The 14,806-nt window shown below is 44.0% G+C and overlaps 1 protein-coding gene across 5 annotated transcripts in view; it reads left to right on the top strand.

The window, feature by feature from the left end:
* Positions 1–14,806, top strand: part of LOC129862482 (myocyte-specific enhancer factor 2A-like) — a 125,844-nt gene that overhangs the window by 29,078 nt on the left and 81,960 nt on the right. For all 5 annotated transcript variants that reach the window (XM_055934202.1, XM_055934200.1, XM_055934199.1 and 2 more), the window contains exon 3: positions 10,389–10,586. In XM_055934202.1, the coding sequence (XP_055790177.1) occupies positions 10,533–10,586 (54 nt within the window). In that variant the 5' untranslated portion in view covers positions 10,389–10,532. The remainder of the gene's footprint in view (positions 1–10,388; positions 10,587–14,806) is intronic.

The raw sequence follows: 14,806 nt of genomic DNA, 5'->3' as shown, positions 1-14,806 counted from the left end.
ATGTACATCAGGGCCATATCCACTCAAATCATATCAATGTACGTCAGGGCCATATCCACTCAAATCATATCAATGTACGTCAGGGTTGGATCCACTCAAATCATATCAATGTACGTCAGGGCCATATCCACTCAAATCATATCAATGTACATCAGGGCCATATCCACTCAAATCATATCAATGTACGTCAGGGCCATATCCACTCAAATCATATCAATGTACGTCAGGGCCATATCCACTCAAATCATATCAATGTACGTCAGGGCCATATCCACTCAAATCATATCAATGTGCGTCAGGGCTGGATCCACTCAAATCATATCAATGTACGTCAGGGCTGGATCCACTCAAATCATATCAATGTACGTCAGGGCCATATCCACTCAAAGCATATCAATGTATGTCAGGGCCATTCCCACTCAAATCATATCAATGTATGTCAGGGCCATTCCCACTCAAATCATATCAATGTACGTCAGGGCCATATCCACTCAAATCATATCAATGTACGTCAGGGCTGGTTCCACTCAAATCATATCAATGTACGTCAGGGCTGGTTCCACTCAAATCATATCAATGTACGTCAGGGCCATATCCACTCAAATCATATCAATGTACGTCAGGGCCATATCCACTCAAATCATATCAATGTACGTCAGGGCCATATCCACTCAAATCATATCAATGTACGTCAGGGCTGGTTCCACTCAAATCATATCAATGTACGTCAGGGCTGGATCCACTCAAATCATATCAATGTACGTCAGGGCCATATCCACTCAAATCATATCAATGTATGTCAGGGCTGGATCCACTCAAATCATATCAATGTACGTCAGGGCCATATCCACTCAAATCATTTCAATGTACGTCAGGGCCATATCCACTCAAATCATATCAATGTACGTCAGGGCTGGTTCCACTCAAATCATATCAATGTACGTCAGGGCTGGTTCCACTCAAATCATATCAATGTACGTCAGGGCCATATCCACTCAAATCATATCAATGTACGTCAGGGCTGGATCCACTCAAATCATATCAATGTACGTCAGGGCTGGATCCACTCAAATCATATCAATGTACGTCAGGGCTGGTTCCACTCAAATCATATCAATGTACGTCAGGGCCATATCCACTCAAATCATATCAATGTACGTCAGGGCTGGTTCCACTCAAATCATATCAATGTACGTCAGGGCCATATCCACTCAAATCATATCAATGTACGTCAGGGCTGGTTCCACTCAAATCATACCAATGTACGTCAGGGCCATATCCACTCAAATCATATCAATGTACGTCAGGGCCATATCCACTCAAATCATATCAATGTACGTCAGGGTTGGATCCACTCAAATCATACCAATGTATGTCAGGGTTGGATCCACTCAAATCATATTAATGTACGTCAGGGCCATATCCACTCAAATCATATCAATGTACGTCAGGGTTGGATCCACTCAAATCATACCAATGTATGTCAGGGTTGGATCCACTCAAATCATATCAATGTACGTCAGGGCCATATCCACTCAAATCATATCAATGTACATCAGGGCTGGTTCCACTCAAATCATATCAATGTACGTCAGGGCTGGTTCCACTCAAATCATATCAATGTACGTCAGGGCCATATCCACTCAAATCATATCAATGTACGTCAGGGCTGGATCCACTCAAATCATATCAATGTACGTCAGGGCCATATCCACTCAAATCATATCAATGTGCGTCAGGGCCATATCCACTCAAATCATATCAATGTACGTCAGGGTTGGATCCACTCAAATTATATCAAGGTGTATGTCACGTGTGCTCCCTCTCCGGCCTCTAGGTCACCAGGCTGCTTATTATGGCGCACACCTGTCACCATCATTACTCACACCTGCGCATCGTCAGACTCACCTGGACTCCATCACTTCCTTTATTACCTGCCCTATATATGTCACTCCTTTTGGTTCCTTCCCCAGGCGTCATTATTTCTGTTTCATGTCTGTGCGTTGTTTGAGGTACTTGTTTTGTATTATGTTTATTTTATTAAAACACTTCCTGAACTTGCTTCCTGACTCCCAGCGCACATTGTTACAGCGTACTTGAGTATAACTACTGTATTATGTGAAATAAAGGAGGAAGGCACTTTCTGTTATAATCTCAATATCATTAAAAAAACTAATTTAACATCCCTTCTGTCAGTAACATAAAGCACTTACTCAATGTAAAATGTTCATTATGAGATTTTTCACTTGGCTTGTAGTGGTTCAAAGTACCCCAGCTATTTCTAAGGGTGTGGTTTATCATGGTGCTAATATAGTAATCGTCTTAACTTCTCATAAATGTTTTTGAAGTCATTGTCTAGGAAGATAATGTCACCCCAAGCAATGATCTACAAAGAAAGTTAACAAGCTGTAGAAAGTCCAATATGCACACACATTTAAAGGAGTTTCTTTAGCTCACTAGGCAAGCAGCTCTCTCTATTTCTCAAGGCTTCTTTCTCACTCCTTTCTGTTCACACACCCCTTTGGTAGATCTTATTAATTATATCTCATTAGTTGCCTTGGAAACAGAGGTGAGGGAATGTACAGAGTGAGAGTGAGAGAGAAAGAGAGAGACTGAGGGGTAGGAGGGAGAGGTGGAGGGAGAGAGGGAGAAAGAGAGAGATGGAAAGCGGGAGAGAGGAATGAAGAAAGTGGTTGTTGCAGGATCAGCCGTGTGTCAGATTAGCATCAGGAGACATTAGCACTAGTGATGCTGCTTCTGGGGCCACAATCCTACCTCTCCCTGCTGGAGTGGGAGATAAGGGTGCTCTCACAAAGGGTAGTGTAGGAGCGGGAGAGAGAGAGGCTGGCTCTCCTCCATTCCCCTCCAGGCCAACAGCCCCATTTCCAGGTACAGCAGAGCCTGATGATAGGAAGAACAAAGAGTTGGGGTGTTCATTTCTTAATGCACTTATGTCAGGGTCTCATTGAAACGAAGCAGCAGAACCATGAGGGTTGACTTTGCTCCATGTCCCCACACCGCTTAAAGCCTAACAAACTGGAACTGAGCCATTTCCTTCCACTTTCAAGTTTTGGGATTATATTGCTACCATTTAGCGCTGCTGTTTTCTTGTTAAGTATGAACTCTGTTTAATCAGTATTTTACTGCTCATTAGTTTAGTGTGTGATGGAGTAGTTATTCATCATTATGTAGCTCAGGAAATGTTTCAAGTCATTATCAGTCCTGGCCAAAACAAGGAAAGGCCTGACATCTAACTGAATAGAAAGTGGTGGAGTGCTTGGTGTGGCAGCATGTGCCTGTCCAGCCTGTCTAATGGCCCTGTACTGTAAACATAATAAACACACAGAGAATGAACAGGAGATGGAGTCCTGTTGTTGTTTAGTCTCAGATTTACAGTCAGGAAGGCAACACGTGGAGGAGATCAGAGAGTAAGGGTGTCCCCAAGGCACACTCCCTCCCTTTTTTCTATCCCTCCGCTGCAGTGGGCATTTAGAAGTGGTCCTGAAAAACAGGAAGTGGAGAGGCAGGAAGTTGAGTCTTGTTTGCCCACTCCGTGACCTGGCCCTGTGGTAGGATAGTCAAACTGAGCTCTTCACACACAGGAAGCACAACTGTCATGGCTATGCTCAGGACTTTGGCTCCTGTCCATGACAGTCAGAGTAATAAGGGAAATGGGTTAGGCTTTCCTCACATTAAACACTCACTTAGACAGTACAGTACACACATTTGAATGTATAGTCATTGAAGCAAGTAAGAGCTGAACATTCAAAGCATTGGATGTTCTTCTTGGCTTTAGGATATATCATTCTAACCACATCATGCTCTGAATGTAGTATGGCCAATAACAGGGTCAATAATAGAGGATCTGGTCTCATCCTTGAAATTAAATGAACCATATAGGATGTCGTCTTTTGTGTTGGACAGCAGTGTAAGATGTAATATGAGGTTAAGTAATGCTAGGCCTACAGCTCTGTGACTACGTGCAGAGCTTATTCAGGCTTACTGACTGAGAGGGAGTGAGGCGGATGTGCTGTGTTCAGTAATTACATGGGAGTGGAGCATGTTTTATTGAGTGTGAAAGGGCCGACCCCGTCACCAACCCTCCCCATCTCCCAGAGGCCTGTCTCACGGGAGGGAGGGACAGAGAGACAGAGAGCGGCTGCTACTGGGCCTGTCTCCGTGGCCAGAAATCACTATTAATTAGATTAATTCCAAGAATCTAAGAGGACTTTTTAAGCTAAACAACAATGCTCAAAACATCCCACTGTATTTACACTCTTGGTTCATATGGTTGTAAATGAGGCTTGGTTTCGTCTACACATTCTGTGTGTCATGTAGCTGGTATTGATTTAGATGTCAGCCTGATGTGGTCTCTCCTATAGAGACATATCCACTGTGCATTGATCTCTGTGGTGCAAATGTTTGTTAAGCACCTTTAAGAAGTGCTGGACTGGTTTAAATGAAATACTAAGTGGTGCAGGTGTACATTATCAAGGCCTCCTAAAGAGTACATGGTGAGATGTATACATTTTCATTCTTACAAGCAAGGTGAAATGGACAGAATAATCCTATCAAGCGTGATTAACATAGAGTAAAGCTTTAAATGCATAGTTCAGTTAACTTCACCTTTAAAACACCAGAGTCCATACCAGAGCAAATAGGGTTAAGTGCCTTACTCAAGGGCACATTTGACAGATTTTTCATCTAGTCGACTTGGGGATTCGAACCAGTGACATTTCAGTTACGGCCCAACCCTCTGGACCACTAGGCTACCTGCCGCCCATTGACTTCAGTTATGTTACTTAGCTGCAGTTTACCATTGGCATCATTGAGCGCTAAACAATGGGAGTGGTATGACTCATGGTAGCATGCTCTAGTTAGCAAGCCTTGTGGAGGGTTACGTACATCCACCTGTGCAGAGGCGTGCCGTGCTGAGGCTGTGAGTGGTGACACGCTGCAGTGCTGGCCCGTCTCCACGTGCTGCAGTAATCCACCAGGATTTAGTGTAACTCTGCATCCCCTCTGCTGCCCTGGCCCTGCCCTGCTCTGCTCTGTCACCCAGCGAGATTAGGACACAACTCACAGCCAGGATTACAACTCTGCTCTCTACCTTCAGTACATACAGTGGAAGTCGTAAGTTTACATTCAGCTTAGCCAAATACATTTAAAAGCAGTTTCACAATTCCTAACATTTAATCCTAATAAAAATTCCCTGTCTTAGGTCAGTTAAGATCACCATGTTATTTAAAAAATGTGAAATGTCAGAATAATAGTAGAGATAATTATTTATTTCAGCTTTTATATATTTCATCACATTCCCAGTGGGTCAGAAGTTTACATACGCTCAATTAGTACTTGGTAGCATTGCATTTAAATTGTTTAACTTGGATCAAACGTTATCGGGTAGCCTTCCATATGCTTCCCACAATAAGTTGGGTGAACTTCGTCCCACTCCTCCTGACAGAGTTGGTGTAACTGTGTCAAGTTTGTAGGCCTCCTTGCTCGCACACGCTTTTTCAGTTCTGCCCACACATTTTCTATAGGATTGAGGTCAGAGCTTTGTGATGGCCACTCCAATACCTTGACTTTCTTGCTTCAATATATCCACATAAATTTCCTACCTCATGATGCCATCTATTTTGTGAAGTGCACCAGTCCCTTCTGCAGCAAAGCACACCCACAACATGATGCTGCCACCCCCGTGCTTCACGGTTGGGATGGTGTTCTTCGGCTTGCAAGCATCCCCCTTTCTCCTCCAAACATAACAATGGTCACAATGGCCAAACAGTTCTATTTTTGTTTCATCAGACCAGGGGACATTTCTCCAAAAAGTATGATCTTTGTCCGCATGTGCAGTTGCAAACTGTAGTCTGGCTTTTTTATGGCGGTTTTGGAGCACTGGCTTCTTCCTTGCTGAGCGGTCTTTCAGGTTATATCAATATAGGACTCTTTTTACTGTGGATACAGATACTTTTGCACCTGTTTTCTCCAGCATATTCACAAGGTCCTTTGCTGTTGTTCTGGGATTGATTTGCACTTTTCGCACCAAAGTACATTAATCTCTAGGAGCCAGAACGCGTCTCCTTCCTGAGCGGTATGACGGCTGCGTGGTCCCATGGTGTGTATACTTGCGTACTATTGTTTGTACAGATGAACGTGGTACCTTCAGGTGTTTGGAAATTGCTCCCAAGGATGAACCAGATGTGTGGAGGTCTACAATTTTTTGTCTGAGGTCTTGGCTGATTTCTTTTGATTTTCCCATGATGTCAAGCAAAGAGGCACTGAGTTTGAAGGTAGGCCTTGAAATACATCCACAGGTACACCTCCGATTGACTCAAAGATGTCAATTAGCCTATCAGATGCTTCTAAAGCCATGACATAATTTTATGGAATTTTCCAAGCTGTTTAACGGCACAGTCAACTTAGTGTATGTAAACTTCTGACTCACTGGAATTGTGATACCCGTGAATTATAAGTGAAATAATCTGTCTGTAAACAATTGTTGGAAAATTACTTGTGTCATGCACAAAGTAGATGTCCTAACCGACTTGCCAAAACTATAGTTTGTTAACAAGAAATTTGTGGAGTGGTTGAAAATCGAGTTTTAATGACTCCAAAGTAAGTGTATGTAAACTTCCGACTTCAACTGTAACTCTTACAGCTGTGAACAAGTTGACTTCACATCCATCAAGCAGTTAACCCACAAGCATTTATTTAAGTTCAGTTATGGATTAACTTTGACATACTTTTTACTTGGACTTTTTTTATGTGTAGGCAGCTATGTGAAAAGGTTTAGTAATCGACACATGCTACAGATGTACTGATACATAATGCATCAGTGAAGAAGAAAATAAAAACAGTACAGGTGTTGATTGTCTGTCTCCCATCTAGTGTCTCTTTTGAGAACCATGCTTTAACATTCACCAGTTGTTATGCATAGATTTATAACACCTTTTATTATGCTAAAACGGATCTGAATTTTTGTAATTGCAAACAAACTTTTACTGTGTTTAAATGTTATTCATACCCAGCACCCAACTACATCCTGTATATAGCCTGTATATAGCCTATATATAGCCTGTATATAGCCTGTATATAGCCTGTATATAGCCTTATTATTGTTATTTTATTGGGTTTAAAAAAAATAATAATAATAATAACTGATTTAGTAAATATTTTCTGAACTCTTATTTTTCTTAAAACTACATTTTTGGATAAGGGATTATAAGTAAGCATTTCACAGTAAGGTCTACCCGTTGTATTCGGCGCATGTGGCAAATAAAATGTGATTTTTGATTTGATTTACAGATAGAATAAGGAAATCTATTTCTGTGTTTTCTTCAGATAGTAGCTGTACCAAGCAGAGTGCAGTAGCAAACCTGGTGTCTGAGGCACCTCAGCTTGTCATCTCATATTTACGTAACAGAAATGTCATGACACAAGGCATTATGCCACAAGAACCTGCACTGTACTAGACTGCTATGACAGATCCTCTCACAGTTTAGAGACGAGGTGGAATGTGTGTGTTTCACTGTCTTCAGATGTAGGCCTACAATTGTACAGTAGTGTCAAGAGAAGCAAGTCAACTGCTCTTCAAAGCGAGAGAGACGGACAGAAATACACACTCATACAGACACACACGTAGAAAAAGTGTCAGTAGGAGTATTTGGAAACAGTGAATGAAAAAGAACACTATCGTTCTCACCGACTTGTTGTGATGTGGTTTAGGGAAATTCTTCATGGGGCTTTGCGTAGTTAGTTTCCTTACTGTGGACAGCCGTGCGTGGGTTGGGGGTTGTTGGCTAGGTGATCTCATGTTGAGTTTGCCTAACAGTGGTTAGATTCAGACAACCAGACACTATAATGCCAGTGTCTCAAAGCCTAAAATTACTGTGTGCCACTGGAACTGGCCATTTCTGGTCCCATGATGTTAGTCAGCTCTCACTGCTTTTTGGTCTATGGTAACCAAACAGTAGTCTATAGTGCTAACTGTATCTCTGCTGGACCAAGGCTGAATACTACAATGTTAACCTTGCCCAGAGGTTCTGTTCTAAGGGAAATAGAAGCATTTTTCCATTTGCTTGTAAATTATGTCTATGTGTCAATGATGAATGCTCTTCCAGGGAGATATCTATCTCTCATAGAGCAGAGATCAAAGTTCACCGGGCCTGCTGGAGTCTGAACCAGTGACCAGGTTGGCAGGTTACAGAGTACCTCACGTGGGAACTACCTCATCCACCTCAGAGGATTTAAACCTGACTGGTTGTACTCTTAATCATCTGAAGAGCAAAGCTGGCAGCGGCCTGGATCAGATGAGGATTTAATTTTAATTTTATTTAGTTATTTAACCTTTATTTAACTAGGCAAGTCAGTTAAGAACAAACTCTTATTTACAGTGACTTCCTACCAAAAGGCAAAAGGCCTCCTGCGGGGACAGGGGCTGGGATTAAAAATATTGGACAAAACACATCATGACAAGAGAGACAACACAACACTACATAAAGAGAGACCTAAGACAATAACATAGCATGGCAGCAACACATGACAACACATGGTACAAATATGATTGGGCACAGACAACAGCACAAAGGGCAAGAAGGTAGAGACAAAAATACATCACGCAAAGCAGCCACAACTGTCAGTAAGAGTTTCCATGATTGAGTTTTTGAATGAAGAGATTGAGATAAAACTGTCCCGTTTGAGTGTTTGTTGCAGCTCGTTCCAGTTGCTAGCTGCAGCGAATTGAAAATACGAGCGACTTAGGGATGTGTGTACTTTGGGGACCTTTAACAGAGTGTGACTGGCAGAACGGGTGTTGTATGTGGAGGATGAGGGCTGCAGTAGATAACTCAGATAGGGGGAGCGAGGCCTAACAGGGTTTTATAAATAAGCATCCACCAGTGGGTCTTGCGACGGGTATACAGAGATGACCAATTTACAGAGGAGTATAGAGTGCAGTGATTTGTCCTATAAGGATCATTGGTGGCAAATCTGATGACCGAATGCTAAAGAACATGTAGCCGCTCGAGAGCACCCTTACCTGCCGATCTATAAATTACGTCTCCGTAATCTAGCATGGGTAGGATGGTCATCTGAATCAGGGTTAGTTTGGCAGCTGGGGTGAAAGTGGAGTGATTACGATAGAGGAAACCAAGTCTAGTTTTAACTTTAGCCTGCAGCTTTGATATGTGCTGAGAGAAGGACAGTGCACCGTCTAGCCATACACCCAAGTACTTGTATGAGGTGACTACCTCAAGCTCTAAACTCTCAGAGGTAGTAATCATACCTGTGGGAAGTGGGGCGTTCTTCTTACCAAACCACATGACCTTTGTTTTGGAGGTGTTCAGAACAAGGTTAAGGGCAGAGAAAGCTTGTTGGACACTATGAAAGCTTTGATGTAGAGCGTTTAACACAAAATCCAGAGAGGGGCAAGATGAATATAAGACTGTATCATCTGCATATAAATGGATGAGAGAGCTTCCTACTGCCTGAGCTATGTTCTTGATGTAAATTGAGAAGAGCGTGGGGCCTAGGATCGAGCCTTGTCTGAGACAGCAGATGTTCTGACTTTAAACACTGCTCTCTTTGAGAGAGGTAGTTAGCAAACCAAGCCAACGACCCCTCAGAGACACCAATACTCTTTAGCCGGCCCACAAGAATGGAATGGTCTTTGGCCAAGGAAGAGTGAAGCTCTGTGCTCGGTCTTCACAGGCATCTTAGGAATACTTTTGACTGACTACTGGTGTACATATGAGAGTAAGACAGACACAGAGAGCGAGCGAGAATAGGATACATTTTTTGTTATTAAAGCTCTGTGATTCTGTCATCCTGCTACTGGTTGTTAGGCTTAAAGATCAATGCCAGATATACCCAGTAGACATGGACTTGGTTGGGAGTCAACACCAGCTCCACATGGCAACTTGTACTTCAGTAAGAGCTTAATGCAGTCATTTCTCACATAAAATGGAAAAGATAATTTCACACTTATGTATGAAAAGCTCTTGAAATGCACTTTTATCATTGGTTCTGAATCAGGCCTATTCAACACTAAAGAGCAGATGAACTTATAAATTGCGTTTAGCATTTTCCGAACGGTTTCTCCTTTAAGTCTGAAGTGTTCTGACAGTGGCTCCAGCTGCTGTGGAAGTGCAGGTGAGGAGATAAGGTGCCATCATGTTCTCCGGTCTGTCTCATAACCTCTCTGTATGTGTCAGGGAATGGAACACAGAGCCATTGGCTGCTTTGTTGTGCCTGAGAAGAGATCACTGGGTGTTATGTTAACTCTGTTCTCTCTCTCTCTCTCTCTCTCTCTCTCTCTCTCTCTCTCTCTCTCTCTCTCTCTCTCTCTCTCTCTCTCTCTCTCTCTCTCTCTCTCTCTCTCCCTGCAGATTGTGGTGTGGTCACGAAAACGACAGAGCCAGAGAGAGAGAAGAGAGAGTGTTGTACAATGTGCTAGGAGATAAGGAAGAAGACGAGCTCGGTAGTTTTTCTGATATTCTTGAGGTGTCAGAGAGACCGAACAGAACGCAGAGATGGGACGGAAGAAGATACAGATCACCAGGATCATGGATGAGAGGAACAGGCAGGTCAGTGTCACCCCTCTCCCCTGCCCTACACTCAACATAAAGATGCCTCTCTCTCCACACACAAGCCAATGGCAGCAGGCTACTCCCACTTGTCTACCTGAGGCCTACAGTGTTGTTCCGCTTGGAGTTGAAAACAGGAGTTGTCTTCTCACCGCTTACCACCTTTGGTGAATTCTTGACAGGGACTCAAAGTGCCCACTGACTTCACAGGATTGTATGTTTTCATATAGCAACCATTTCTATTTGAGGTTATACTTTTCTCTGGAATGAATTGGTGACTCAAGTATTTTCAATCCAATAAACACCATTTATTGTTGTAATAAATTAACATTATCCAGTCCTTTAAGAGAAAGTATATCTCTCCAGTTTAAGGGTTGGAGTAAAATGCCATTTCTATATTGGGTAATATTTTGGATAGGATACCTGTTCTATGGAACTGAAGCTGCTGTCAGTGACAATATGAATCTGAACAGAAAGTCCCCAGCCGGATAAACAAGAACCATGACATTTTTTTGTCAGTGCAGCCTTATTTACAGACATGATTCCCCCGCTACCCTGCAATTTCAGCAGGAGAAGTTGATGAGGCAGCAGCAGTAGTATAGCAGGCTGCAGCGGGGGCTGCTTGGCGTGGGAGTGAACCCAGAACACTGAGCAGTGAGCGGGGCGAAGTGGGGCGACTGCGGCCTCTCCACACTGGAGGGCTTGTCCGTTGGCCTGACAGGGCCCCTCGCTGTGCTTCGCGCGGCTCCATGCGGTTGCAGCTGCTTGGTAGTAATTAGGAGCAGCCACTGCACCACACCACCCTCTCATTAGTAGGGTGGGTCAGTTAGCCGGACACAGATTTTCTCTCCCTCAACTCTAACTGCCATGGCTCTGGTACTGGCCAGCCACAGAGAGGAGAGGCCTGCCCTGGAATTCACTCTGTTTGCCTGCTCACGCTAAATATAACCCCCTTAAACAGTACACTACCGTCCTGTCTGCTCAACCACTGTCTGAGGCCGACTGTATCTGTGGAGAACCGAAATCCCTAGTTTTCTTATCTCTGCATTACATATGTAGAATATGTAGATATATGTCAGGTAGTAGGTATTCCTGTGAACAGCAATGTGTTTGATATTTTGCATTACCCATGATAAAGTATGGAGATGTGGTCTTTGAGCCCGATCCAATAGGATTTATCCTATTCGCACCCTCTCAAAATATAATTTGCACTCTCTAGTGGGTGAAACAACTTTTATGCCATGCACACAGAAAGCGAATTGAGGTTTTGCTCACCCTCCTGAGGGTGATAACATGAGACCTCATGCCCCTTCTCCTCAATGCTGCACTGCTCCCGCTCCCCCCATGTCTCTGACTGTTACTGTGTGGGATGCAGCTCAGCCAAGTGCAAAACCAAAATCTACATGATGGGCCAATTATCAGCATAACACCTGTTTCTGGGTGCAATCCAAATAGCAGTCCAGGTGAGAGCAGGCTCCTGCCAGAGCATTATTATCTGCACCATCTGCACTGACCTGTGACATCAGCAAAAAAGGAAAAGGAAGTAAGCGACAACATCAGTTCAGGTTGTTTCTGATTGCTAAATTGGCTGTGAACCCTCAGGATTATCAGTTTAGCTAACCAACGCGATATCTCAGATACCATTGGCTCGATTTTGATGAAACTTGTGTGAATTATCAAATCAAATCAAAGTTAATTTGAGGGCAAAAAAGGTATTAGGTGAACAATAGGTAAGTAAAGAAATAAAAACAACAGCAAAAAGACAGTGAAAAATAACAGTAGCGAGGCTGTATACAGCAGCGAGGCTATAACAGAAGCTAGGCTACATACATGCACCGGTTAGTCAGGCTGATTGAGGTAGTATGTACATGTGGATACGGTTAAAAGTGACTATGCATATATGATGAACAGAGAGTAGCAGTAGCGTAAAAGAGGGGTTGGCGGGTGGTGGGTGGCAGGACACAATGCAGATAGCCCGGCTAGCTAATGTGCGGAGGCACTGGTTGGTTGGGCCAATTGAGCTAGTATGTACATGAATGTACAGTTAAAGTGACTATGCATATATGATAAACAGAGAGGAGCAGCAGCGTAAAAGAGGGGTTGGGGGGGGCACACAATGCAAATAGTCCGGGTAGCCATTTGATTACATGTTCAGGAGTATTATGGCTTCGGGGTAAAAACTGTTGAGAAGCCTTTTTGTCTTAGACTTGGCACTCCGGTACCGCTTGCCATGCGGTAGTAGAGAGAACAGTCTATGACTGGGGTGGTTGGGGTCTTTGACAATTTCTAGGGGCTTCCTCTGACACAGCCTGGTGTAGAGGTTCTGGATGGCAGGCACCCTAGCCCCAGTGATGTACTGGGCCGTACGCACTACCCTCCGAGAAATTGCCATACCAGGCAGTGATGCAACAAGTCAGGATGCTCTTGATGTTGCAGCTGTAGAACCTTTTGAGGATCTGTGGACCCATGCCAAATCTTTTTAGTTTCCTGAGGGGGAATAGGCTTTGCCGTGCCCTCTTCACGACTGTCTTGGTGTGTTTGTACCATTCTAGTTTGTTGGTGTTGTGGACACCAAGGTACTTGAAGCTCTCAACCTGCTCCACTACAGCCCCGTCGATGAGAATGGGCACATGCTCGGTCCTCCTTTTCCTGTAGTCCACAATCATCTCCTTAGTCTTGGTTACGTTGAGGGATAGATTGTCATTGTCTCGTCGTTGTCGGTGATCAGGCCTACCACTGTTGTGTCGTCTGCAAACTTAATGATGGTGTTGGAGTCGTGCCTGGCCATGCAGTCGTGGGTGAACAAGGAGTACAGGAGGGGACTGAGCACGCACCCCTGGGGGGCTCCAGTGTTGAGGATCAGCGTGGCAGATATGTTGCTACCTACCCTCACCACCTGGGGGCGGCCCGTCAGGAAGTCCAGGATCCAGTTGCAGAGGGAGGTGTTTAGTCCCAGGATCCTTAGCTTAGTGATGAGCTTTGAGGGTACTAGGGTGTTGAACGCTGAGCTGTAGTTAATGAATAGCATTCTCACACACGTCTTACCATAGAGATCCATCATTTACAAAATCACACTGATTGGCCTAAGGGGGGCGCTGCATCATTCGTGGGGGACGACATGTTTACCGTTGCCTTGTTTTTTTTCCCAATACGATTTTGAAATGTCACATTTCTTCATCTCCCAGAATGGTTATCAGAAGAGCCCAGGCGCTGCCATTACTCTTCTATGACAATAGGGCACACTGTGAAAACACTTGGAGTGCTGCTACAATAAAACTTCAGCATGATAATGGGATGTGTGTGTATCTTCTCTCTATGGACCATGAAACACACAGTCCCCTTTCCCTGGGGTGTGCTCCTAACCAAGGGGGAATGGCCATTAGCATTCAGGCTCATTATCAGAAGACAGTTAGAATCTTTATCCGCATGGCTTCACCGCCAGTAATCCGTATTCGTAGCATTAATGGGGAATAACGGCAGATTTCTAAAATGTGACTATGTTTCTATACCCCTCTGACTTGTTGTAGGACTGTCTGTCAAAGTGTGCAACTCTCTCTCTCACTCAGCTAGAGCTGTGCACATTTGTGGCCTGCTGGAGGTCATTTCGCAGGGCTCTGGCAGTGCACCTCCTTGCACAAAGGCGGAGGTAGCGGTCCTGCTGCTGGGTTGTTGCCCTCCTACGGCCTCCTCCACGTCTCCTGATGTACTGGCCTGTCTCCTGGTAGGGCCTCCATGCTCTGGACACTACGCTGACAGACACAGCAAACCTTTTTGCCACAGTTCGCATTGATGTGCCATCCTGGATGAACTGCACTACCTGAGCCACTTGTGTGGGTTGTAGACTCCGTCTCATGCTACCACTAGAGTGAGAGCACCGCCAGCATTCAAAAGTGACCAAAACATCAGCCAGGAAGCATAGGAACTGAGAAGTGGTCTGTGGTCACCACCTGCAGAACCACTCCTGTTTTGGGGGGTGTCTTGCTAATTGCCTATAATTTCCACCTTTTGTCTATTCCATTTGCACAACAGCATGTGCAATTTATTGTCAATCAGTGTTGCTTCCTAAGTGGACAGTTTGATTTCACAGAAGTGTGATTGACTTGGAGTTACATTGTGTTGTTTAAGTGTACCCTTTATTTTTTTGAGCAGTGTATTTTTCGTAGATTTGCATTATTCCACAAAGTTCTATCTAGCGCTGCAGTGAGTGGGGGACTGCATAA

The sequence above is a fragment of the Salvelinus fontinalis genome, chromosome 9, assembly GCF_029448725.1.
Source record: "Salvelinus fontinalis isolate EN_2023a chromosome 9, ASM2944872v1, whole genome shotgun sequence".
Lineage (NCBI taxonomy): Eukaryota > Metazoa > Chordata > Actinopteri > Salmoniformes > Salmonidae > Salvelinus > Salvelinus fontinalis.
Note: the sequence above shows the minus strand (reverse complement) of the source record. Positions and strands in the feature narration are given on the sequence as shown.